The 27695-nt window shown below is 47.5% G+C and overlaps 1 protein-coding gene across 3 annotated transcripts in view; it reads left to right on the forward strand.

Annotated features, from left to right (window-relative positions):
* NKAIN3 (sodium/potassium transporting ATPase interacting 3) overlaps window positions 1–27695 on the forward strand; it is a 380362-nt gene that overhangs the window by 195270 nt on the left and 157397 nt on the right. For all 3 annotated transcript variants that reach the window (XM_054985180.1, XM_054985181.1, XM_054985179.1), the window contains exon 3: window positions 5802–5882. In XM_054985180.1, coding sequence (XP_054841155.1) covers window positions 5802–5882 — 81 coding nt within the window. The remainder of the gene's footprint in view (window positions 1–5801; window positions 5883–27695) is intronic.

Below are 27695 nucleotides of genomic sequence, written 5' to 3' on the forward strand. Positions count from 1 at the left end.
ACATTGTACCTTGTTCTTTGCCTATCATTCGAAACAATACATGTGTACCATCCCAGATATTGCATCTGGGCCAGTGGACTATAATGGTTGCATTTTTCAGTAAATCTTTTGAAAACAACAGACTCTTGTCTGATTGCAGAAGGTAGTCTGGATTACAACTATTATTTAGCCACAGATCTGACAAAGCCAAATGGAGCGGTCAGAATTTGTGCGGACTATAAATGCACAGTGAACAAAGCCCTGCAGCAACATGCCTACCCAGTGCCTGTCATGAGCCATCTCCTGACGTCCCTCCAGGGGGGTAAGGTCTTCACAAAACTTTACCTTGACCAAGCTTACCAGCAGCTACCTGTGGATGATGCCACGGCAGAAGTCCAAACAATTGTGATGCACAAGGGGTGCATTCAAAGTCAAGTGGCTACAGTTGGTTGTCAACATGGCACCAGGGATCTTCCAGAGCATCATGGAAGGTCTTCTCTGGGGAATCCCAGGCATCATCCCATATTTTGATGACATCTTGATCACGGGAGGCTCTGACAGTGAACTTACAGAGTGCCTCCGAACTGTCCTCAGCAAACTACAAAGCACAGGCTTAAAAGTGAAGCGAGAAAAATGCCAGTTTGGGGTTCCACAAGTGGAGTTCCTGGGGTTCCTCATCGATGCAGCTGGCATCCATCCCACACCAGCTAAGGTCTGGGCTATCCACAGTGCACCACCTCCTGGATCAAAGAAGGAACTGAAATCATTCCTGGGTCTTCTCAGCTTCTACCATGCCTTCTTACCGCACAAAGCATCAGTCGCAGAACTGCTGCACCGACTCCTTGATTCCTCCGCCCACTGGGTCTGGGGCTGAGAAGAAGCCACAGCATTCAAAGCAGTAAAAGACCTGCTGTCATCTGGGAGCGTCCTAACACACTATGATGAAAGGAAGCCATTTGTGCTTGCCTGCGACGCCCCACCATATGGCATAAGGGCTGTCCTCAGCCACAGGATGGCCAATGGGTGAGAAGTGCCTATCGCCTACTTCTCTAGGACACTGTCTTCTGCAGAGCGCAACTATGCCCAGATAGACAAGGAAGCCCTGGCCATTGTAGCAGGCGTAAAGAAGTTCCACGATTACCTCTACGGCTGGACCTTTCTCATTGCTACAGACCACAAGCCGCTGCTAGGTCTGTTCGCTCCTGACAAACAAACCCCAAATCCTTTCACCCTGGATGCTGCACTGGTCTGTGTTCATGTCAGTCTACTCGTATGAACTGCAGCATCGGCTGGGTAAAGCGACTGGACACGCCGATGCCCTTAGCCACCTGCCACTGCCTGACACAGGGGCCGACCCATCACCAGCACACCACATCCTGCTGCTCGAGGACTTGCCAAGTCCATCAATACGAGCCTCTGATGTAGCAGGGCACTCCTCCAAAGACCACACCCTCGCCCATGTGTGCAACTGGGTGTGGAGGGGGTGGCCAGAGGGCCGTTTGGCCAAAGAGTTCCAGCCATACTCCACCAGGCAACATGAACTCTCTGCACACAAGGGTTGCCTGCTGTGGGGAAACCGAGTCGTCATCCCTCCTAAGTTGCAACAACAAGTGCTCAAGGCACTACACAGTGGACATCCAGGCATTGTGCGCATGAAGGCACTCGCCCATTATGTCTGGTGGCCGGGCATAGACAAAGCTATCGAGGAGTGGGTCCACACCTGCAAGCCATGCCAAGAGACTCGCCCAGCCCCAGCACAAGATCCAGTGCATCCATGAGAGTCAGCAAAGGTACCGTGGTCCAGACTCCATCTTGATTTTGCTGGGCTGTTCCAGGGACAAACGTTCCTCATACTTGAAGTGGCTAGAGGTTGTTCCTGTTTCCGCCATGACCACTGCCATAGTTATTCAAACCCTTCGTCAGTTGTTTGCAACACATGGGTTGCCCGACACTCTGGTGTCCAACAACAGGGCACAGTTCACGGTGGCACAATTCTGGCAGTTGACAATGGCATCAGGCAAGTCACGTTAGCCCCGTTCTACCCATCCACCAGTGGGCAAGCTGAATGGATGGTAAGGACAACCAAGGACAGCCTCCGGAGAATCAGTCAAGGTGACTGGCAGACACGATTGGCTGCTTTGCTGCGACAGCAGCACTTCACACCCAGCTCTGCCACAGGCTGCAGCCCAGCTGAGCTTCTCATGAACAGAAGACTCACAATCACACTGGACAGGCTGCACTCCGACCTATCCCTCGAGGAGCAACCCTTGCCAGATGGAGAAGTGAGAACCTTACAGCCAGGAGATCTGGTCTATGCCTGCAACTATAGTGAGGGCCCAGTGTGGGTGCTGGCATCCGTAGAAGCAGCAACTGGACTGGTGTCATATGCTGTCGTCTCAGTCGACGGCAGGAGGCCATGGCGCCACTTGGACCAGCTCCAACACAGATGGCCAGCAAGGACAACGGAGCCCGAAGGCGTGCCTAGGGCCAGTGTCCCGGAAGACACCACGGCACAAGAGACAAACGAAATCGTACCACTGGCTCCTCAGACACCAACTCTACAGTGTCCAGAGGCAAGCACTACTCCTGAGAGCCACTCAGAACTGTGTGATGGGCCAACCATGATACCGCAGCCGGCACAACCGCCAACCTCGAGCTCTCCTCTGCCTTCAGTGGACTTGCAACATTCCTAGCAGGTTCGGGTTCCTCCCCACCACCTAAGGGACTATATTTGCTTAGGGGTCAACTCTGACTTAGGAGGGAGGAGTGTTATGTATTGGTCGAGCTTCTATCACAAACAAGGCTTCTGAAGTCTGCATTGTCATTTATTGTTAGTGACAGCAGCAGCCAATCATAACAGCACTATAAAAAACCAATCACTATGCGGTGAATAAGTTACAATGTATATAGTTGATGCAAACAAGGGCCTCTAGTTAGGTGATTCTTATTGGGTGTTAACAAAGCTGGGGGTTGGTTGTTGAAATCACTTCAGAGTCTGAACCCACTACTTAACAGCTTCTGCAAAGGGAAGTCCTGCCTCACCAACTGTTTTTGGAGTGTTTTGAGCAGGTTAATAAACAGATGGGACTGTGTGGTTTCCTAGTAACGGCCACTTTCTTAAAGCTACTGGTGCTGCTTTTATTATTTGGGTGGATTAACGCCCCAATTTATTTTTTATATAAGATTTTTCTGGAAACCTGGAGTGTTTTTCAGGTTTGTAGAAAGATATTTTGTCTGTTCATGGCTGCAGTCTCTGGATTTAGGTATCTATAGATTTAGCTGTGTTGAGGTTAATCATATTGGTGTATGTGTGTATGTGTGCGTGTGAAGTATTGTCAAGTCACAGCCAACTTATGACACCCATTCTGGAGTTTCTAAGGGCCAAGCTACACATGACGAATGACACTTGAACGGCAAGTGGATTGAGTGGAGGGCAAGTGAACAGGGAGAAATACACTTGCCGTTCAAGTGTCATTCGTCATGTGTAGCTTGGCCCTAAGGCAATAAATTAACAGAGGTGGTTTCCCGTTGCCGGCCTTTGCATAGCAACCCCAGTCTTCCTTGGTGGTCTCCCATCCAAGCACCACCCAGGATCAACCCAGCTTAACTTCTAAGCTAGTATTAATCTAATATAGCCATCTAGGTCAGGGCTATATTGATACATTGTGGGAAATGCTGGCCACTTGCAGGTTCTGAATATGTGCACATATCTCTACAAATATGGTGCCTGAAATTACAAGCATACATTTCAAAACCACTGAGAAGAGTGTTTGAATTCTCTGTATAGTGTATAGGCCAGATTTAAGTATTTAGTAACCCATTTTTTTCCTGTTCATTTTTTAAAAAAAATCCTACCAGATTTTCTAATAGCATGAAACTCCTAGGCTGTTAAAGCTGATTAAGAATGATAAAAGTGTACTTGCTAGATTTTCATTAGCACTGCTGGCACTGTACTTCAAAAGTCTATGAGACAGTGAGTCATATACTTAACACTGGCCAAATCTACCCCAGTATCCCCCCACTCATTCTCTCCAAATCAGTTTACATGTTTCTCTATATGAAAATATGACATGTTTTCCTTTCAGGAAAGCACAAAAGATTTCTTATTTGCATAGATAATTGTATTTTACCTAGTATGTATTTAAAGCATTAGAACATATGTAATAGTAATGCCTGCAGAGAAAGAGTGACATTAGTGGGGGGAAGAAATCAAATCTTTTGAGAGTAGTTAATGCAATGTCCACAAGGAGTGAAACTAGATTGCTTGGATTTAAGCCAGCCTAAACAGGGAAGAACAGCAAGGAAGGCAATTGTGCACAGACTTCAAAAATACTGTAAAATATTTGATAAAGCGGAGGTTTTTCTGTGAAAATGATTTTGGTAAATTTTGAGCTGATCACTTCCATTTTCTGTCATATTCCTTGATCTGTAATTGTCCTTGTCACTCAGAGGCCGAGGAGGCTGGGCTATGGATAACTATAAAATGCACTTACTTCCGTGTTATAGAAAGCTGTCACAGGGATTCTTTGCAAAAATCAAGGTAACTGTTTTCTGTATACCTACAAAGGTAGTATAGATAGATATATTTCTTTGTCTTTTCCTTTTTTTTTGCTGTCAAGTTGCCATCTTTAAATTTGCTGTTTATCAAAATTCTACCCAGTGTTGGTTTCCAGCCCAAACTAATTAATGTTCTGGAGCTACATTTTGACAAGTCCATAAGGGCCAATAGAGATGTCAAAGATATTAGAGCAGGTCGACACTGCTCACTTGACTGGAGCAGGCATCTAATCCAGGGTCTGGGGCTATTTCTGCTGGTGTCCTACTCACAGGGGGTAAAGAAATAGGTACTTCCGTGCATTAGAAATGGGCACGAAATGAACCATGGAACAAAATTCTGTATGGAATGGCTGGTTCGTTTGCACCAAAACATGCATTCCATGGGAACGCGTTTTTATGGAACAAACAAATTTTTCTAGCCATTCCGTGGCTGGTTCAGAGTTTCACAGGTCCCGTGCCAGTTTCAGCACATCGGCTGAACCCAGCACGGGGTCTGTAAAATTGACAGCCCGGGCAGCAGGAAAAGAGGCTGTCAGTTTCACAGTCCCTGCACCAGTTCCAGCACGGGGTCTGTGAAATGACAGCCTCTTTCTCCTGCCTCTCTGGCAGCAGAAAGGAGCTGTCAGTTTCACAGCCCCCATGCCGGTTCCAGCATGGGGTCTGTGAAATGACAGCCTTATGAACCACGAACCATGAAGTGGGAAAAGATTGGAAGTTTGTGGTTCATGGAATGTTATGAACCATGAATCACGTGGTTTGGGGTTTTTTTTGGTTTGTGCCCATGTCTACTCTACATTATTACTTGCCTATACCACCTTATTATTGCTTTTATCATATTCTGTGACCCTTATGACTACATTTAAGGGGGTGGGAGTTTGGGTACAGTGACTGATAGTTCCTACTTCTGCCCTCAAGCACCACAGCCAATGTCTGATTAATTTGTATATAAAGATATATCATGAGGAGGAAAAGGGAAAGCAGAAAATCTGTAATTGGGTCAATGTTTTGGAATTTACCAGTGTCAGTAGGCTAATACCAAGCCATAAATAATATATCTAACTTTTCCTGGAGTGTAGTTAGAGAAGCAGAGAATATTGGATTTGCAATTGGCTATGGTTCTAGGGGCTTTCAGCCAAGAGAAATCTCTCTGGCCCCTCTCTGCTTGAAAGTTCCCAGAAGTGCTGTACGTATTGATCTTTTTATATTATTGATCTACACCATGTACAGTATTTTCATCTTTACATTTTCTCTTCTTTTTACTCTAGTACTCAATATGGACTGCTCTCTGGGTCACATGGAATGTTTTCATTATCTGCTTCTATTTAGAAGTAGGTGGGCTTTCTAAGGTAGGTTCATATTCATTCTTTATTTGAGGAAAACAATGTTGCTTTGATAACAATGTTAGGAAAATTAATTATTTGTTAACATACTGTTAGAGAAGTAGTGTTCTTTAACTGATGGTATAGTATTTTGTCCATTGACATATGGGCTGCCCAGTCTACTGCTTTTGCTGGTGCAGGGTGTGAACACACCTGGTACAGAGTAGGTATTGAAGGGAATTACCATGATTCCTGCTCTTTTACCTATGCTTTAGGCGAACGTGTGCTTCTTAGATTAATCAACTGCAGCTTTGTTTTTAGTCAGTGTGTGGAAGAAATTTGTTAATGTAAATGGCCTCTTGCATCTACATGCAGTTGGGGTGGCACTGGTTTACCAGTTTAACTTCATTTTTTAAAATTCCTTAATGGTAATGAAAACTTCACTTCCGTCCCAATTCCTCTGAACATGGCACTGTTTCTCTTCTATTTTTGTATTAGAACAATTAAATAAATCATAAAGAAAAAGGAAGTGTACAACAATAAATGAAATTACTTTTTTTTAACTAGTAGCTAGTACTCTGCCTGACTTTGGCCTAAAGATACGAAGATTGGGGTGAGGTTAATACACAGCAGCCCACATATAACTCCATTCAATAATTGTTTTTTGGAAAAACAGGGTACATAAATATTAATAAATGATAATGTATTTTATAATGATATAATTCATTCTGGATTACCTCACTATTTCCTAAAGAGTGTGCAAGGGTCTATATATTCTTCTTGTTAATCCTGGAGATGTTTTCCTAGTCTGATCATATTTTTAAAAATCTTTGACTTTCAGCTTTTAGTCTTTGGCTCTCAAAGATGTGTGTTGTCTCAAGTATAGCAGTCATAAATATCATAATAGAGTAAAAGCCTGTTGTTCCTGAGGTGTTATTTCAGAATATCGTTTATATAGGTATCTTAAAAATAGACTCTCCTATCATCCGTTTCAACTAGTTTTGCACAAATTTAGTTTATTAAGCAGGATACAAAGGGGTATACATGTCCACTTGTTTTGTATGCTCACATACCATACTTTTTTAGAGTTAGTTTTTTAGAAGTTATCAGAATTCATAAAGTAGTTTTGCAATAGGAATGTGAGCTTTTCAAAAAGGTAAATAATGGTGGTACATGCATACCTCTTCAGTTCAATGGGAACTGGTGAAACTGAAAAGTCTTTTCTCTCTTCTTTAGTTTCTGTTGATAATTCTATATATTGTGTAAATGCATCAGTCTGCTTGATGCAGGCACATTGGTATAGCATGATAGCTAAGGGACAAATGATATGCCTTTAAAAATAAAAATAATGTAATAGGCAGGTAATGTAATAGGCAGGTAAGAGGGGCTACTCTTACCTGCCTAAGAGTAGCCCCTCTCCCACATACTCCACTGGGCTCCATATAGGGTTGCCAGGTCCCCTTACTCTCCCAGTGCTTACCTTCTTGTCATTCCTGGTGTGTTCCTCATGCACATGCACCCCTGCACCTGCAGGACAACAATATCATTGTGCTCCCCTTGGCATGCACCTGGGAGGCCCATTCCTGCACCTTTCCTCCCCGCCGGCCAGATAAGTGGTGGCAGGGGAGCTGACTCTGATACAGTGCCATGGCATACCAGACTATTTCTACAGTGTGACTCCAACAAGGCCTTATATGCCTCTTCCCTCATACTTTAGAATATACTATTGGAGTATTAAAAGGCGTGCTTCACTTATGCATTTCTGAGGACTTAATTGGAAACAAATTGCAGATGGTGCCAAAAACAGAGTTTTGTTTCTTCCTCCATGACATTTACAATTATTTCACGACATTGTGTAAAAAGAGTAATAATAACAGCAATATTACTTTAAGCAGAAAATTCATTTTTTTTCTTTTATTACCACATGATATTCTATAACTGACAGCCTATCTCTATAATTTTTCTGGCATAAATGAGTTTGATAAAGCAAAAGCAAGAGCAGCCATAACGCTTTATGCTAATGCTGGCAGTGGTTTTTGTGTAATAGAAGAAACAGAACTGTACAGTACCGTGCTGAGCAGGGCTACTCAGAATCCTATTCAGGCCTAATCAATGGGGCTTACTCTTAGGAAAGTGTTCTTAGAATTGCACTGGTAGTTTTCTTCAAAATTTAGGCTGGCTGTCAAATAAAACAACTGGAACTGGCATAGCTCTTAGTTCTTCAGTTCGAGAGCAGAGGAAACTGCCAGCCTGCCTTGGAATAAATGAATGCAGTTAAAGTGGCAGAAACAAGTTTCCCTAAAGATGTGATAGACACTTTGGGGTATGAAGCCTCTCCCTGACTCTTACCACTGACTTTATAAGAACTGCATTTCAGAGGTGGTTTATTTATCATATTTTTGTCTTCCTTTTAAGATTGGCTTCAGGTGTGGCTTTCTAGAATAAAAACAAAATAATTACATTAAATATTAGTATTGTATTCTTAGGTGAGCCGTACCTAGGCACAATGAAGAGATACCTGGCTGGTTCTTGATCTTTCTCTGATTTGCCTGTTGGTGGAAATTGGAAGCTGAAGGAAGACTTTATGTTGCTATATTTCTATAGAAGGCATCAAGAAATGCTAGTTATTTAATCCAGACAAAATGAAGTACCATATGATTTATAAGGGGCTGCCCCTGAAGGTAGTCTAGAAACTTCAACTAGTCCAAAACATTATAGCGTATTTGTTAACAGGGAGTCTCTACAATGAACATGCAACACAATTTCTGCCCCATTTACACTGCGTTCTAGTTTTTTTTTTACATCCAAGGTGCTATTTTTTTACCCTTAAAGCCCAGAATGGCATGGGAAAGTCTTCAGCCATATGAATTAACCTGGGTCTACTGGTCCTTTGCCTTGTTGAGGGAACCCACACATTCATAGGTTTGATTTATGGGGGTCTGTGGGAGACCTTACTTGGTTACTGCCCCTACATAGTGGCAATCTTTCCCCAGAGGTGTATTGTTGTTTGCAAACCTTCTAGAAAAACCTGAAGACTTATTTATTCCAGAAGGCCTTTGAAAACATTTTGTATGCTCATCTGACTGTAAAAGCATGTCGTATGCTTTCTAAAATAAAATTCCCAATGGCAATGGCTCCCTTGTGAGTGAAATACATAAAAGCACATACATTGTTTCCTGAGTCTAGTTAGAAAAAGCTAGACAACCAGCACTGTCATAGGCAAATTCTGCACGATGGACTTTGAGCATGATGAAATGAAATGTCAATGCAAAACAAAAGCATTAATGTGGAATTGGGGAGCGGTGGATTCATACGACTCCACTGCAGCAAGACTGCTCAGAAAGTCTGATCAAAATCGATCATGCAGAATCCCCCATAGATAGACTTCATATGATTCAAGGATCATCCTAGTCAGGATACATGTGGACTCTATATGAAACTGTTGCCATGAGGAAATTCTTCTGACAGTCTTTGTGTAGCTAGAGGAAAAGTGAAATGAGGTAATACTGATTTTTACAAATGGAGGGTAGAGGGAGGTCCCTAATACATATCTGTTGCATATTAGAAGATGTGTAAGTGGCTATTTTTGCACCTTTGGCAGGTTTTGTGAACTCTGCCCCCACTGGACAGTCCTTTTGTGTTATGATATCATTTCCCCTATGTCACTTTTGGCTTGCTCCATTGTGCCCACTGTTCTAGCATGTTGTCTCTGTTGTAGTGGCATGGTTGTCCTCCAAGGGAGTAGAGTATGTGTTCTCTTTCAGGCTGTACTCTGTGGCAGATATGCCACTGTGGCATCTCCCCTGCACCTTTTGTATATAGCATAGTCCACACTGGTGAAACAATGTTCAGGCAGACATGAAAACTGGGGTGAATTCCACCATCCTCCAGGCAGCCTCCCTTCCAGGTAAGGTGCTGTCCTGCAACTTAAGTGGCTCTTGCTGCAGTGGAAGAGACACTTAATTTGTAGGAAGACTCCATAGATTAGAGGAAGGCTTCAAACATGAGCCAAGGTAAGGAAAAAGTAAGATATAAGGAAAGATAAGATACAAATATTTTAATTAATAAATAAACTTTGCTCAGTAGAGGGGTAGGATAGGGATAATATCTGCCCCACTGTGAAGAAAATTAGTCTCAGTCTTACTTGGGTAACTTTGCTGGAAACATTAAACTTGAATTAGTTTGGGTGAAACTTGTGGTTAACATGGGGCCAGTACTTGCCTTCAAAATCATTTTGGGTAGGTAGCTGTGTTGGTCTGCAGTAGAACAGCAGCATTTGAATCCAGTGGCACCTTAGAGACCAACAAGATTTCCAGGGTTAGAGCTCCCTTCTTCACATACCATTTACCTGATAAAGGTATCTCTGACTCTCCAAAGCATATTGCCCCCCTCCCCCAGTCAGAATGAAGAGGCAGACACAAGTGTTGGGATTAGGGGTGTGCAAGGAAAAAACTTTCGGCTTTGAAAGCCGAAACAAGAATCTCTTTCGGCTTTCAGCTTTCGGCATTCTTTCGGCATTCTTTCGGCATTCTTTCGGCTTTTTTCTATGGGAAAATGCCTCCGTCTTCCAGGACGCCTGGAGGAGGCATTTTCCCACCGAATAAGCCCAAAATTGGTGGGGACCTTCCTCTAACCCTTCTCTAACAACCACCCAAGTTTCAGACAGATTGGACTTTGGGGGGCCATGTTATGGCCCCCCAAAGCAGGTCCCCCCATCCTCCCATAAGAAAGCGAAGGAGCAGCATATTGTTAGCATGCTGCTGCTAATCTTTCTTCATTATTTCCTATGGGGAAAAAATGAAGAGGCAGGCTTCCTTTGCCAGGGGTGGCATTTTGCATGCAAAATGCCCCCTTACCCTCAGGGGCCCTTCTCCCACCCTTCCTCCCACCCCCCACCAAGGCTCAGCCTGCTCCCACTTGGGGGAGCCATTTCATGGCCTCCCCAAGTAGGTGCTCTAATCTCTACCACTGACAGCTGGGGGAGGCTTGTCTTGCCAGGGGTGGCATTTTGCATGCAAAATGCCCCCCAGCCCTCAGGGGCCCTTCTCCCACCCCTCCTCCCACCCCCCACCAAGGCTCAGCCTGCTCCCACTTGGGGGGCCATTTCATGGCCTCCCCAAGTAGGTCCCCTCAGCCCCCAAAGTCCACCCCTCACAGCCCCACACAAACCCAATTCCCCCCCAGCTGCCACACACAGACCCAAATCCCCCCAGTAGCCCCTCACAGACCCAAGTCAACCCCCACCTGCCCCACACCCACCATAACCCCAGGAACAGGCTGGCCTGCCCTCCCCTTTTGGGAACCCCTAAACTCTCTTTCCCAGGGCAATTCCGCACAGACAAGGGGTGCCACAATGGTGGCAGTGCCAAATCGTCCCTGGGAAAGAGCACCTGCCCTGGCACACAGACAACCACCCCCCTGACCCCACCACCACCTGCAGAGAAGGCTGGCCAGCCTGCCCCATTGTTCCCTATGCTGGGAACCAACCTCCCATCAAAGAAGGGAACACACACACAATAAGTTTAAGAAACCTTTATTTTATAATTTTCAAATTACAAGTGGTCAACAAATCACAACATATTACACTTATTGTCCCTCACAGCACAACACAACACAATTAACTACACATCAGAGAATCTTAAAAACAATTTTTCTTTTGAAATGGACAATCTGTAAAGTTTTGAACATTTCCACAGGTTACATAGTAAGCGGGCACAACAGGGCATGGAAACAGAAGCCCACACTAGACAAGATGATCATAATAACTACCAGCCTAATACAACTCTCCCTCTATAACATGACTTAATGGGGGGGAACCACTGCAACAAAATCCCCCCCAACCCTCTGGGGCCCTTCTCCCACCCTTCCTCCCACCCCCCACCAAGGCTCAGCCTGCTCCCACTTGGGGGGGGGCATTTCATGGCCTCCCCAAGTAGGTGCTCTGCTCTCATCTCTACCTCTGACAGCTGGGGGAGGCTTGTCTTGCCAGGGGTGGCATTTTGCATGCCAAATGCCACCCTTACCCTCAGGGGCCCTTCTCCCACCCTTCCTACCACCCCCCACCACATGCATTCCTTGACAATCAAGAAATCTGGAGTTAAATATAATGTGCATGTAAGTCCCTCAAAGACAGAAGCAATTTGATTTCCACAACCTCAGACACAATTAGGGATCCGTTTCCCCTTGGTGGGGGATCCCCCACTCTCACCTATCACCCCCTGTCACTGCTTACCTGGCTGGAAGGGGGAAAGTCAGGGAATGAGCCTTCAAGGTACGCTCCTGGGGCTGCTGCCGTGATGTCACTGATGTCATCTGGCTGCCCTGAGAGTATTCCTGTGCTTTGCAGTGGGCTGATTTGGGCCCTACAGGCCAAAGCAGGATCACTTGTGGCCCAAATCTGCCTGCTGTGAATTGTGCGTGCTCCCCAGCCTTGTGTGATGATCACATCACTTCCTAGAACAGACATCATCATGCCAGAGCATTGCCATGAAATGATCATGCGTGTGTGAACAGACCCTAAGTATCCTGTAGGCTTCAGTGATGGTATAGTCTGTCAGTAATGTTTTCACACACATTATAGAGAGAGAGAGAGACAGAGAAGGGGGGGAGGCACTGAACCTAGATTATTTCTTCTATTTTACTGTCCCCTTCCAAAGCCAGGGTGGCATTGGCACAATGCCCCCCTCCCCCCAGCCAGAGCCTTAGTACCAGTATGCATTGACAGGCCCATGCATCATAGTCCTTTTTGAGACCCAGCCAAGTTGTGTGCCTTTTGGAGAAAAATGTTCAAGTTGCTGGTGGGGGTATGAACAATTTTTAGACATCCACTGTAGTGCAATGGCTAGAGAGTTGGTCTAGAATCTGGCAGACTCTGATTCTGTGCCTTGTAGGCTTGATGGATGTTCTTGGCTCAGCTTAAGTAAACAATTGTGTTGTGTTTTCCAGAGGCAGTCTAGGTGATTTTGGGTCCCTGGACAAATGTTCTGGACGGGGCCCCAGAACCAGTGCCGCCCCACCACTGGCTCCTTGCCAAGGCCAAGCAATTTGGTCACCTAGGCCCCAGATAGAGTGGGCAGGAGTGCGTTGTTTCCTTCCTCCCCCCCCTCCACCCCCTCCAACAACTAAGAAGGCCATCGGTGGATGTAGTCACTCCAATGTGAGGCATGGAGCAGCTGTCTATTGTTAGCCTGGTTGTGATGAGGGTGAAACAAATCAAGGGAGAACAGCAATGTGTAAACCACTATAGGTTCCCATGGGGGAGAAAACCGGGGCATAAGATAAACCTTTAATTTGGTGGGGAGGGGGTATATACATTTTATGTGTATGTGTCTGTATGTTTTATGCATTCAAATCACTTATGGTGTACTTTAGAATTATTGAGCTCCAAAATATCCCAAAAACCTTGTCCATGTATTGCAAACCGAAGTCAATCTACCACATCTAGGGTATTCTTCTTTTCCCTACTGCCTTCAATTTTTCCTAGCATTATTGTCTTTTCTAGTGAACCTTGTCTTCTCATGATGTGACATTAATCAGTAAGCACTATCATCAACTGATATCTTCAAGGGAGAAAGCAGGCCTGATTTGGTCTGGAGGCCACTTACATGTCTTTTTCGGAGTCCATGGTACATGTAAATTAAAACTTTCTTCCCACTTGACAGTATGAATGCGTTTTCTTCCTATGAGCTTTGTCTAAATTTTACTGTACTGATACTGCTCATTTGGCCAAAAGGCCTGCTCTTGAGCAATGCCACATTAAATACTTCATAATAAAAATATGTTTTTAAAACCATTTAAAAGTGTCTTTAAGTGCCATACGCTGATTTAAAAAAACATAAGCTAAATGTTTGGGAACACAACCAGATATGTGAATGACTGAAATGAAGCCCAATCCCACTGCTACTTAAAATCCATTTTTGATGGAGGGCTGGATTGTCTTACATTGGTGTCATTGGGCTTGGAATCAGGAACCTGGAAGTGTTCCATGGGGGCTACAACTTTCATGCCAAGGCTAAGAGGGTGGGAACGGGATCTCTCTGGGGTGGCAAACTCTGGCCTTGGAAGTTACTGGCAATTTGGGGGTGAGACTTGTGGAAAGGGAAATCTGAGTAGGGATCTCCCCCAGAATCCATGGTCCACATTTGCCCTCTAAAGAGATTGCCCTTGGAAGCAGCCAGTTTCTCTGTAGGGAACTACTCTCTCTAACCTGAACTCAAGCCCAACCAGGAGTTTGGCAGCCCTAGGAAAATTTCTGAAAAAGATGGCAAAGGAGGGCCAGCAACTGATAGAGGCACGGAAGCCCACACCAGGACAGTAGCAGGGGCCTACTTGGGCACAAAGGACGACCAGTGCTCTCATCCCCCGTAGTCCACTCCTTACAGCCCCACACAAACCCAGTTCCCCCACCCCAGCTGCCACACACAGACCCAAATCCTCCACTCAGCCCCTCTCAGAACCAAAACCACCCTCAGCTGCCCCACACCCAGTACCCCAGGAACAGGCTGGCCAGCCTGCCCCATTGTTCCCTATGCTGGGAACCAACCTCCCATCAAAGAAGGGAACACAGACACACAATCATTAAGTTTAAAAAAAACTTTATTTTATCATTTTCAAATTACAAGTGGTCAACAAATCACACAACATATTACACTTATTGTCCCTCACAGCACAACACAACACAATTAACTACACATCAGAGAATCTTAACAATTTTTCTTTTGAAATGGACAAACTGTAAAGTTTTGAACATTTCCACAGGTTACATAGTGAGCGGGCACAACAGGGCATGGAAACAGAAGATGATCATAACTACCAGCCTAATACAACTCTCCCTCCATAAAACGTGGAAGCCTTGTGTGGAAGCCTTTGCTTCCAGCAGGATTTTGCTAGCCGCTTGCTAAGGCAAATGGCTAGCAAAAACAAAATGGCGATTCTCGAATGCCGAAAGAAAGCCGAAAGAAAGCCGAAACGTTTCGGCTTTTTTCTTTCGGCTATGCCGAAACGTTTCGGCATTCCCCGAAACGTTTCGGCTTATCCGAAAGAAGCCGAAACACTTTTGTTTCGGCTTTCTTTCGGCATTCCGAATGCCGAAACGCACATCCCTAGTTGGGATTAAAGGGCCGCTTTATTAAATTATAACAACATATTTGTCAACATGGCAAGGGCTTAACTAGCGGTACAGGTCAGGCCCTGGGGTCACTTCTGGACCTCTGCCCTGACCTGTATGGGTGACCCCCATCAGCCCCTGGTGCGAGCCATCCATGGTATGGCTTGGGCCCAGCTGGCCTGGCTAAGTGGTTCACCCTCTTAAAGCTCTCCCACCTGGCTGTACAGCTGCAGGGGGGGACCGGCTTATTCAGGGGTTTCCCACCAGGGCATCTGACCTCGTGACTGGGCAGCCAGCCACTCCTGACAGACCCCGATCCCCACCAATGGGGATATGCCGAGGGTGGTCACCGGCCTGCTCAATATTCCCCAACTCCTCACCTGCCAACGCTAAGGCCAAGCCTCTGCTTAGGCCATAGCACCCCACAGGTGGCATGAAGCCACCCATGCCCTTGCCGCGTCTCCTCCAAATGTTACTTCCATTCCCTCAGTAGAGGTAAGCAAATGCAGCCCAGCATTTGCTTACCTCTACTTTCCTCCTTTCCCCAAAACAATAAGCGGAGTCAAGGGCCTCTGCACAGCCCATCAACCAATTCAAATCTCCGTGCACAGCATGCAGGAGCCTAGGAAACACACAAATTGGGATCCAAGCATCTTGCACACACCCAGCAGGGAAGCCTTGAGCCCCAACAACTACAGACATTCCACCCAACCTGCAGGTAAACATGTGCATCCAGGCACACTGGCCATGGGCCCAAAACAAACTGACTCCACGCCTCTTGCACATACCCGGCAGGGAGGCCTTGGATCTCAGAGCACCCACGGCCGAGGCTGAGGGCCCAAAATAAAACAAACGCCAAGCTTCTTGTGAACATCCGGTGGGGAAGCCTTGGAACCTTACACCTGTGTCCTGCACCCGTGTCCTGCAACCATAGCAAGAGCCACGTACAATGAACCTGCAACAAACAAAACCTCCTGCAATCCAAGCCTGAATCAGCAGTCCAGCTCTCCAGCTGCCCTTAGGGAAAGAACACAACTATTAACAAAACCAGGCAACTGAACTGGCCCTGCCCTCTTGCTCACTCATTGTGCCAAAGGCCCATTACCCGCCGGTTGCTGGGAAACCCCCGCACCATCTGGCCCATGCCTCTTGCCTTGCCCTGCCTGCTTGCATGCCATAAAGGCATGAGGATCCGCACAAACAGGGCAAGCGTGGCGGGACTTGCAATGTTCCCTAGAACAAGCCCCTTGGGACGCAAACTCCCAGCAGAGCATGCGTGCCGGTTTTACCTGATCCCCAGAAGGGCATGCACTAACTGATGCTGTAGACCACTGGATAAGGTGACTGCTATCAGATCAGTCACCAGCATTGGGCTTGGCCGGGGATATCAATTGCAGCCAAAGGTGTGGATTCACCTGGTTCCAAGGCAGGGAATGATTAAGAACGGCCTGCATGCGGAATTCGTTGTTGTATTGCAGTCAAGCTGCACTGACAAAGTTTGTATACCCCCTGTATATGATGTCCATATACTGAAACAGGGGTGCCACCCTCCAAGGCTGGGGCCATGCTATGACCCCGGCAAAGATAAGAAACCCAGGCAACCAATTGGCCCAAGTCCTAGCCACCTTACGGCGCTTGAGCCGCTCCTTATCCCATTCCTCAAAGTCCTCTTTATCCTTCTTGTCCAGCTCCCTGAAGAGAAGGGTAAAGACATCCACATACTCACCCTTAAGGATCTTTTTCCTTGTTGCTGAGGTCAAGTGGTCCCCGAGAGGCATTGCCGTATCCCCAAAGGGGAATGCCCTGTATGGAACTGAGCCATAACTCACCCAAGGGTACCCATAAAAAGCACACACACCCCATGGAGCCACCGAACCTATCCCCATCTGAGACTGGGATGCAAAAGTTGGCTATCCAGCTGCACCCGTGAGGGATGGCTGACCCCAATACAACCATATTCCACTGGAAGCCACAGATTGCAATGTGTCTAGCTGCTCATATGGAGCCGGAGGCTTACAAGGGGGTATGGGAGTAGCAGCCTGACCCCAAGGCCCCCATGGCCACCCAGTACCGTGCTGAGACCAGGAAGACTTAACATCTGACTCTGGAGGTTGAACTGCTAGCACTACCTGTTCAGGCTCCGCAGAACCACCATCGCATCTTTCGGTCAGGCCAGCATCGTCCAACGAAGCCTCAGTTGTGTGACACGTGGATGTTCTGGCAGCCGATGTGCTAGCCATCCCTCTGCTGCCAGACGAACCCTCGAGAGCAGAAATGCAGGACAAAATTTCATTAATACAGGATGCCTTTGATGCCACCCTAACAGGCCTCTTACGCCTGGCCACTGGCTCCACGTTAAGAACCCCGCGGGCTTGCTCCAATGCTGTTAGGCAGTCTAGCAGGTCCTGATGACTTGGTACTGCCTCATCCTCATTGGAGGACGATAAGGCAACTACAGGTCACTTGGGAGCAAGCTGCTTTGTGAGCTGTTTGCCCTTAGAATGGCCTGTGCCTTTTCTGAGAGGCATGATAACTTCCTAGGCTGAGGTAATGAGCAGAGCTCAATACTCAGACCAATTAAAGGCTGAGAGAGGTGGCCTGCCAGATGGCAACCCACTGGCAGCAGAGGGATTCGAACCAACGGGTGCTGATATGCAGCAAAACCCACTGAACCACTATGCCACAACAGCTTACAAGATGGCCTCCAAAGCCCACACAAAATGGCCACTAGGCCCACTGGTGCCTAATCCTGCAAAAATTAGGCCAAAGAGGAACACCAATTTGCCTGAGGGAAGAATACTAAGCTGAATACCTGAGGTAGTGTGTGGGACAGGGGATACCCCCAGGCCCCCAAATATAAGGCCTGTAATGTGGGGGAGATAGCCACTACCACCAAAGTGTACTGAGGGCGAGGCCACCCTAACACAAAAGCTGCAGTAAACCCTGAGCCAAGCAGAACCCCGTTGTACCCCAGAACTCCCACCCAGCAAACCCACCTCAGGGCAAAGGTGGGCACAGGGAGCAAATGCAGCACCACGCTGCACACCCCCTAGAGAAGCGCAGGCTAGGGCTACAGGGAAGCAGACCTCCTCCCAAGCAGCCATAGCTGCAGTGCGGGAGCTCCTCGGCATGGCGGGGAAAACCGCCACAGCCATTGGCCACCCCCAGACAGGTACCGAGGAGGAAACTCTGGCACTGGTAGCAGCGAAAGCAGAAGTCGTCAGCCAATGCTGGTGACAGCGCCGACTGCACCATGAGGGAACGCCTCACTGCAGTGGGGAAAACCACCGCCACAGCTGGCTGCTCCTGGGAAACTGAGGTGAAAGCCACCACTGCGCCAGAGAACCAAAAAGGAGTCGCCACATGGAACGCTCCAGACTGTTACCTGCTCCAACCAGGCCTACTAAGTCCTCGTGCTGGAGAGGTATGGGGAATACATCCTCTCCTCTCCGAGCATGGGGCGCATTGAGACGCCGAAGGGCAGAGCAGTATGAAGAGCCCAAACAAGCTCTGCCCTTTGTGCACAGCCCCAGTTACAGGGTGAGCGCAGCAACTGCCTCCTCCTCCTTCCGGAGGGGCAAAACATGGCCTCCAGCCACAGCGGCTGTTTGCCGGCGGCCGGGAGTGCTGTATACCCTGAAAATGTTGTTGGTCTCTAAGGTGCCACTGAACTAAAAAATCCTGATCTTCAAAACAGTGTGTGCGTGCAGGGGGAATGGGCTCCCAAACATAGGCACATGGTGGCAGGCTTCCGAATTCCCTCCCTTCCGCCCAGTGTACTTTTGTAGGCAGAAAAGGGCTGGGGGGAGGGTTCCTGGGTAAATATGTGGAACTTGGGGAGATACATGGAACCAGCAGTAAGATCAACATTTCCTTCCACCTCCCCACAGTTTTTTTCTGCCTGCAAAAGCATGCTGGGTGGAAGGGAGGGAATAATTATGCTCCTCCTGCTACTATGCCAATGTGCCTGGGAGCCTATTTCCCCACATACACTATTTTGAAAGTGAGTGCCAGTCACATGTTAAATGTGAATTTCCCCCAACCTAACTTGTGTTTAATGTCTCGCGTAATCAGATCCTGAAAGCATCTGCAGAAAGGCAACTTTGAAACAGGCTATCTGTGGCTTCAAATGTTCTGATTCAAAACTTATTTAAATCCCTTTCTTTAATATGTCAAACATACAATAGAATTGTTTGGATCTTTGTATTCTTGAAAAGCAGGTATCTCTTGTCCATTGTATTGTATTTGCTTCTTAAGTCTTTCATTTTAAACAAAAGCCAGCTTATGCTGCTTCTTGAAATTGCTAGGTTCGTTGTAAAAATCAAAACTTGAGCAGGATGAGGGAGCCCCGTAATGTTTAGAGATCTTTTATTTATTGTCTGCAATATTAATCTTATCCATGTTGAGATGAGGGTAAAATGAGGCAGGAAAGGAGAAATTTTGATCTAGAATGAAAGACTCCTGATTTCGGAAATGGATGTTTCTGAGAATTGCCTAAGTGATGATCTGCATGAATTATTTAAGATTGTTTTGTTTAAATGTGCAAAAGTCAAGCTATCCTTGCAGTGCGACACATTGTCAATTGCCAGCAATTTCCTATGTTTGTGAAAACCACAGGCAGCAATTTACAGGAAAGATTAGGGCTGTTACTATACAATGTGTGGACATTTTCTTGATTTAAACTGTCATTCTGAAAAGCTGTTAACTGAGATCTAGAGTTGGAGTGAGGATATAAAGTTTAGTAGAGGGCTTTTAAAAAAAACTGTGATTGAACTAGTTTTTGATTGTTAAGATCCCAGTCTGTTAGGACTGCTATTGAAGCATTTTTCCATATAGAATTGCACTTTCAAGGGAAATTTACATGATTTTTTTTGGCATTCATATGATGTGGCAGTCTATGCTACAGTGCTGACATTTTGCATCTGATAAACACAGTAATATATTTCTTAAATATCACCATTATTTGTAACAAAATGTTAGAAGTTTGATCGTAAATGTTTCAGACAGCTGGCACCAAAACAATATATACTGATTTGTTTCATGATGTCTTTCTGCAGATAATACTTAGGAATTTTATTTTTAGATATAACCAGCTCCATTGAAACTTCCAAGTAAGTAATCATTTCAGTAATGATTTTAAATGATTTTAAGAAGAGGGAACATCTTGTGCCAATCCCTATCCTTTGGGTTAGCTTTTCTGACACCAGAATAATGTAACTAACTCGGAGAGAAAGCTAACAAATATTTATGTGGGGGGATATATATCACATCATAAATGGAAAGGCAGAATGACTGGCTGGCTGTAGGGAGACATTAATGGAAAAGGAGCAAGAGACCAGCAATAACTGTACAAATTTCCTTTGATATTTTCCAACCCCACCTCCATTTCCAGTTATATTTCCCTACAGTTTATCCCAAAGAGTTCATTCTTAACTGATGTCTTCAACAGCTCTGCATTTAACAGTTGAATTTGTTTGCTTCAGGAAAGATAGCGTCAAGAAGGTTTTCTGAATAAGCCACATAGATGTTTTCTAAACAAATAAATAGCACACCTGCTTGGCATAGCTCACTCCTCTTCTTTTGTGCACCCAAAGCACCTTTTATTTTGAGCATTCTTATTTTGAGTTTAGGGTCTCTCCCCGCAAGCCCAGTCCCAGGTTCACTGCCTGCTGGCTCTGGGGCCCAGCTTTGTGTGGGTTTCTCTTGAGGTCCCAACTCTCTACGCTGTTTGCTTTCTCTCTCTTGCTTGTCGGGCGCACCTGCTTGGTGTAGCTCACTCTTCTTTTGTGCTCCTCTGTGTACATCTCATTTTTATTTTGTGTGCAGTACTATGAGGCATGGAATGAAGGGCAAGGGTGGTCGTGGGGGATGAAGTGCACAGCTTGTCCTGGTTGCCCTCAGAGCCCACCAACACTGGGAGGGAGGTCTTGGAGGTGCCAGAGACTGCAACTGCAGTAGATCTCCCTGCGGGGGCAGTGGAGGAGGCAGAACAGATCTCAGTGCTGGCAGGAGTCGAACTGTATCTCCTCAAAAGTTTTGAGGAAGATGACAAGGGGGAATCTCAGGAGGAAAGGCAGGATTTTGAAGAGACATCCAGCTCCTCCGAATCCCAAACTGGGACTGTCCCTGCCTGCAGTCTGCCCCTCACTCCGTCTTCCAAGTCCCATGCCACACAGCAGCTGGTAATCCTTTGTCCTCCTCCTGACTCGCCAACTCCACGTCGTTGTTTTGGTCAAGCACTGTGACAGCACTTCCAGCCCCTTCCCAATGACCCCTGTGTGGTGCAGTGCCATTCCTGTGGTGCCCTGGTGCGTAGGGGCTGTGACCCTCAGCACCTGTCGTCAACTGCTCTCCGCTTGCATCTGCACAGGCACCACCCAAGCCTGCAGCCTCCGGAGCAACGCGAGTCATCTTGCAGGTGGAAGAGGAGGGCTCCTGATCAGAAAGAAGGGGGAGGGTCACAGGAGTCCACTCCGAGCAAGATGCCTTGCCCCAAGGGTGATGCGGGTGGCAGTGGAACGTTCAGGCCAGCCACCTTACAGGAGGTTGTCCCCTTGGGGTTAGGGACGGTGCCTTTCAAAAGAGTCAGGGGGAGGGCTCAGAAGGTGGGCACTCATGTGGTAGTGGAGATGATTGCCCTGGAAGGATTCTCTTTGTCATGGATGGTGTGGGCTTTCGGATGCTGCTGCATCATTTTGCCTCCGTTTCATAATGCCATCATGGCGGACCATTGCCCAGCGAGTCATTCCCACCCTCTACTGCAGTGTGTGAGACATGGTTGCTCGGGAGCTGTCACGTGCTGCAGGTCAGACCATGCACTTCACGGCAGATATGTGGAGTGGCTGCCATCATGTCTACCTTGCCCTCACCGCCCATTGGTGGCAACCAGAGGACCTCCGCTGCCCCAGGGAAACACCCGGACCCCGGGGTGAGGTACTGCCCTTGTAGCCAGGGTACAGAGTCGTCATGCTCCAGGCACGGGGGATGGATGATGATCACACAGGGAAGAACATCGCCACCATGATCAAGGCTAGGCTGAGGGAGTGGGCACCCGGGGGTGATTTTGTCCGTGGCATCATGGTCACCGAAGTGGGAAGCAACATGCTGGCAGCCCTGAGAGAGGCAACCCTTGATGGCCTTGTCTGCCTGGTGCATAAGCTGTACCTGGTCATGGTGGATGCTCTTGGGCTAGGTAGGTCAAGGCCTCCTGGGACCAGGCAACATTGTCCATGCGTGACCTGTTGGATAACTGCTGGCGTCTGGCTTTGCACTTCTCCCATAGTGTGAAGTCTTTGCATGAGCTGCTCCAGAGGCAGGGGGAGGGGGGCATTCTTGAGCAATACCACTACCAGGGCATGCCCACCTGCTGGAACTCCAGTTATGACATGGTTTGTCATCTGGTGGAGCAAAAACACCCAGTCCAGGACATCATGTCGTTCGTGGCTATTATGCGGGGGGTGGGGGGAGGAGGTCAGCATCAGCTATGCGGACTGGTTGGCCCTCTCCCAGATGGTCTGTGTCCTTAAGCCCTTTAAAGACACCACTGAGCTCCTATGCTTGTACCAGTCCAGCCTGGGCCAGGTCATCCCCCAATCTACGGGCTGGACTGGGTGCTGGTCGATGAGCTGGAGAATGAGGATGATCTTGCCCCCTGGGTCAGGGACTTGGTCAGGAAGTTGCAGGTGTGCATAGCCACCCATTTGCATCCTCTCTGACAAGAGCAGCCATACAGACTGGCTTGCATATGTGACCCCCAGATAAAGGGCAGCATCGCCATGTGGGATGGCCAGCTGCAGGACTGGAAGAAGGTCCTGCGATTAGTGGTGCATAGGTATCAGGCACACAAAGTGGGACGGAGGGTTGAGGGGGTGGTGAGGGGGTGGAGGAGGAGGAGGAGCGGGAGGCTGTAAACAAGCCGGCCATCTCCAGCCATAAGAGCTCTCCCAACAGGGACCTCTGTCATATGCAGTGGGCTGTGCGGTTGACTCCGGCAGGGTTGGTGCTTCTGTCAGAGCAGAGGACTTGGTGGGGGCCATGGTGTGAGAGTATGTTGCCGAGCCCTCCAAGCTCCCCCACACCAATCCCCTGGAATACTGGGCACAAAAATGTACCATCTGGCTGGACCTCTCCATCGTGGCCACTAACATCATCTCCTGCCCTCCCACCAGTGTCCAGAGTGAGCAGGTGTTCACCCACCCGGGAGACCTTCTCCATTCCCGCCGCACATGTCTGCACCTAGATCTGGTGGATACATTGTCCGTTATTAAGGTCAACCCCCCTTGCTTGGGTACCCCTCCCTGAACTTGTCTGCCCCTGAGCCGACCCGGATCGATGTGTGTCCGCTTGCCTATCGCCAGGCTCTAAGGTAAAGCTTCCTGCTGCGCTCCTGTTGCGAGGTCTCGGTCGCTCATTCTTCTTTTTGTTTTATTTACTCCTTTACTCTTGTTTTCTGCCATTTTCCCAAATGGGAAGGTGTCTGAGTGTTATTGCTGATTTGTTGTGGGGCTCTGGTTCAAAGCTGAGTGGGCACCTCCGCTGGGGGAATCACAGGACAACCATTTTGTTTCTGTTCCTCCTTACTCTTGCTTTGAGCACCTGTCTCTGTGCACTGTTTGGGCGCTGTTCTTGGGGCTACCGACTGGCTCTGGAACCAAGCTGAATGTGGGCACCACCCCTGGAGGCTCATGCGGGACAACCTTTTGTTTTTGTTCCTCCTTTCTCTTTCTTTGAGAACCTGTGCTCTCAAACGGCAAGGTGTCTGTGCGCTGTTTGGGCACCGGTCTCATGGTCACCACCTGGCTATGCAGCAAAGCTGATAGGGATCCTCGCCTGAGGGCTCACAGGACTGATATTCTTTCTTGGAGTACCTGTTCTTAATTGTAAGGGGTCTGTGAGTTATGTCCCTCCTGCGCCTAAAGTAAAGTTGTCCACTGTCAGGCTCTGTCTCAGCCACTCAAACATCTTTGAGGGGGAAGGCCATGTCAGTCAGTCCGTAGCACTGTCAAATATCTCCTTGTGGGTGGGGGGTCTGTTTAAATTGTGTGCTGTGGTAGGTGCTGCTGCAAACTAAAGACCTGGAGGCATCTGTCAATGCCACCAACTCCAACTAGTGGGTTTTACTGGTGGGAGGCGGAGTCTTATTTTGAACACTGGTCCCTCTTGAGAGGGAGTGGAGGGCATCCGTCAGTACCGCCATGTCTGGAGGGTGGGTTCTGTCGGCGTTGGAAACCATGCAACTCAGCATGGGGGAAGAACATAGTTCAGCTGTGCTGCCCTATGGTCTCCAGACCAGAGGCCTTATTTGGAGAACCAGTGTCACCTGAAAAGGTGTGACCAGCAGGCATGATTCTGTCGTGTTGCTCTGCTGTCCCGGGGTGAAGGAGACGGCCCACCCCAAGCATTTAGAATTTCCTCCCTCCAAGGGGGAGACGTCCATCCATCCATCCCACCCACCCATGCACATCCCGCGGTGAGGGGAGATGCTTCTCGGGGCATTTAGAGTTTCCTCCCCGCAAGGGGAGTGCCGGCATATAGGGCAGGTGGGTTCTGTCAGAAGCCACTGCTCCTTTGAAGGGGCTTGTGTGCTGCTAAAACAGGTACTACATGATCCACTCTGTCCGGGAGACTGTTTCTTCCCCTACAAGCCCCGGGGCGGGGGTTTTATCGGTTCCACCATGTCCAGAGGGTGGATTTTGTCAATGGCTGTTCCTTAACTTCCATGCCCTGGGATGGGGGAGGTACCCACCTTGGGGAGTTAAGAATAACCTTCCTCGAAAGGGAGAGACATCCATCCGATCCATGAACATAAAGGTTTCTGAATGGTGTTTGGGGGCTCTGTCCCCTCCTCATTCTCAGGGCCACTGCCTGACTGTGGGGCACAGCTTAGTGGATTCCTCTGGTGAGGTCTCACACTCGCTTTTGTTTTCTTTTATTTACATTTGAGCACCTGTGCCACCTGGTGAGGTGTCTATGTGTGGTGGTTTAGGGCTCTCCGTCCTTCTGTCCATCTGTCTATCCATTCATCCCTCCCACTCTCCCATGCAGTTCCCGGGGTGAGGTAGATGGTCCCCGCTGTGCATCCAGAATTTCTCCCTCACAAGGGGAGTGCAAGTGGTTTTGGTTGGCAACCTCCGCATCTCAGCACAAGGGGTTGGTCATTAATTTGGCCATGCTTCCCTATTGTGTCTATCTGGGGGACGTAGTGTCTCCCTCTCTGACCTACAGGGAGGCATCTGCTGGTGCTGCCACATCCGGCAAGTGGGTTTTGTTAGCACAAGTTTGGGACTTATAGAACCCTCCCCCCAGTGAGGGGGAGGCATCTGTCCCTTCGTCATCAAGCGACCTCCCCCCAGAGAGGGGGAGGCATCCGTCCATCCGTTCCAGTAAAGTACCATCCCCCCAACCCCCGTCCATTCAGTGCCGCCACGTCCACCAAGTGGGTTTTGTTGGCAGCCATCCCCAAGATTGGGACTTACAGTACCCTCCCCCAAAGAGGGGGAGGTGTCCATCCATGGCAGGGGGCAGAAGGGAGGCGGTCCGGAGTGTCAACCGCCTCCTGGGCCCGCGAGGAGGGGGTGGCCACCAACAAAACCCACATGTTGGACATCGTGGGTGCCCCTTGGGGCCCAAGGGGGTGCTGCGGGCCACCCCTGAGCCCATGGCAGGAGGGACAGAAGGGAGGTAGTCCAGAGCCTCCCTTCATAGAACACAGGAAAAAAGGTAGGAATCTTTAAAGTCAAGGCAGAGGGTGGGAGGGGTATTGCAAATTAATTTTTCAGGAAGCTGGCTATAATACCTGTTGTAATTAGTTAGACAGACCATGGGTGCAAAGTGTGTAAAATTAGCATCTGTAACGTGAGAAAAATCCTACATCTCAGTTAAACCCTGGGGGATCTATTGTTCCAAATTTGCAAATAAACTCAGTTTCAGCAATCTCATGTTGTAACTGTCCTTTGAAGTTTCTCTGCTTAAGAACAGCTACTCTTAGTTCAGCGATAGAGTGGCCTGGCAGATTAAAGTGTTCTCCCACAGGTTTTTGAATCTCGTGATTTTTGATATCATATTTATGTTAATTTATTTTTTGTGAAGCAACTTACCAGTTTGTCCACTATAGTGAACTGAAGGGCATTGCTGACACTTGATGGAATATGACACTGGAACGAGCCTGAGATGGAATAATTAGTATTGTTATGTTGTTGGAGTGGATATGTGGGCAGAGTTAGCATTTTGATTTATTGTAGGCCTTGGTTCCAGAGTTCATGTGCATATTAGACAGTGTGCTGTTGTGAGTGAGGACTCGTTGTTTGAGGTTGGGGGTGCTGTCCGTGGGCAAGAAAAGGTTTGCCTCTCAAGCCTATGAGAGAGTAGTATTATTGTCCAGCATAGGCTGCAAGTCATAAATGATGCATTGAACTGTTTGTTCAATTTGATGTTTGATGCATGATGTTTGATGCATTGAACTAGTGTGTGATCACTAATGGTGTTCTATTGTTGTTCTGTTTGGGCTTGTCTTGTAGCAGGTCATCCTTTGGTATCATTCTGGCTTTGTTGATTTGTTTCCTTACTACATGCAGGGGGTTTTGTAAGTCCAGAAATCTCTGTTCTAGATCACACAGGTAAGAATCTGTGTCAGAGGAATTGGAGCAGATGCCGCTTTAGCCTAGAGCTTGGCTGTCAACAGTAAAGTGTTTGGGGTGTTTGGGGTGTAGATATGTTTGGTATAAGGTGTTTTTTATCCTTCATGTATTTGTACAGTGGTGTCTAGAAAACATTATTGTTGTGTAGATTGATTAATGGTCAGGTTGGTGGTGGGGTGGAAATTGCTGAAAGCTTAGTGAAATTTCTCTAGTACTTCTTTCCCATGTGTCCAGATGATAAAAATGTCATCAATGAATCTCAGGTACAAGAGGGGTGTTAGTGGGTGAGAACTGAGGAAGCGCTGCTCCAAGTCAGCCATGAAGATGTTGGCATATTGTGGTGCCATGCAAGTGCCATTGGCTGTGCTATTTATCTGAAGAAATAAATCACCAACAAATCTGAAGTAGTTGTGGGTGAGGACAAACTGGCCAGGTCAACTGTGGTGTTGTCAGAGATGATGTTCCTAATGTTTGGCCTCTGAACTAGAAGGAACCCGGACATCTCACTTTTTTAGTGGTAATTTCCTGGAAACACAATATTCAATTGGAAAAAAGCTTAGGAGCTTGTATAATAAATAGAAAACTTCATACCCCATGATGCTCTTTGGGTCAAGGAAGGAAAAAGATAAAGGGAAAAACCTGAACCAAACCCTTACAAGTAACAGAAATAAATTTCTGGAATGACTAACAAAAACTCAAACAATATAAGCTTGGAAGTCCCTTGGGCTGAAGTCCTGCTGTGCTAAGTAAACATATTGGGATATCTGACAAAGGGGGCTTTGACTCTCAAAAGCTTACACCCTGAAAATGTTATTGATCTTTAAGGCACCACTGGACTCAATTACTGAGGTAGGCCACTTCTCCTGTTGGAGATAATATTCTGGGTCTTTAGGGGAACATTGGCCAGCAGGTGGTGGATAATTGGGCTCCTCAGTTATCTCTGGACTAATTCTTGATGAAACAGAACGGAGGTAGTGGTGTTTTCATTGTAGCATTGGGCAGGGGGTTCTGAACTTGACAACAAAACCAGTGGTCCAGTACACAGGATCCTGTGATACTGTATTGGCCTATAGGGCAATCTCCCATTTCAAGCTGGGA

This window comes from Eublepharis macularius, chromosome 7, assembly GCF_028583425.1.
Source record: "Eublepharis macularius isolate TG4126 chromosome 7, MPM_Emac_v1.0, whole genome shotgun sequence".
Taxonomy (NCBI): Eukaryota; Metazoa; Chordata; class Lepidosauria; order Squamata; family Eublepharidae; genus Eublepharis; species Eublepharis macularius.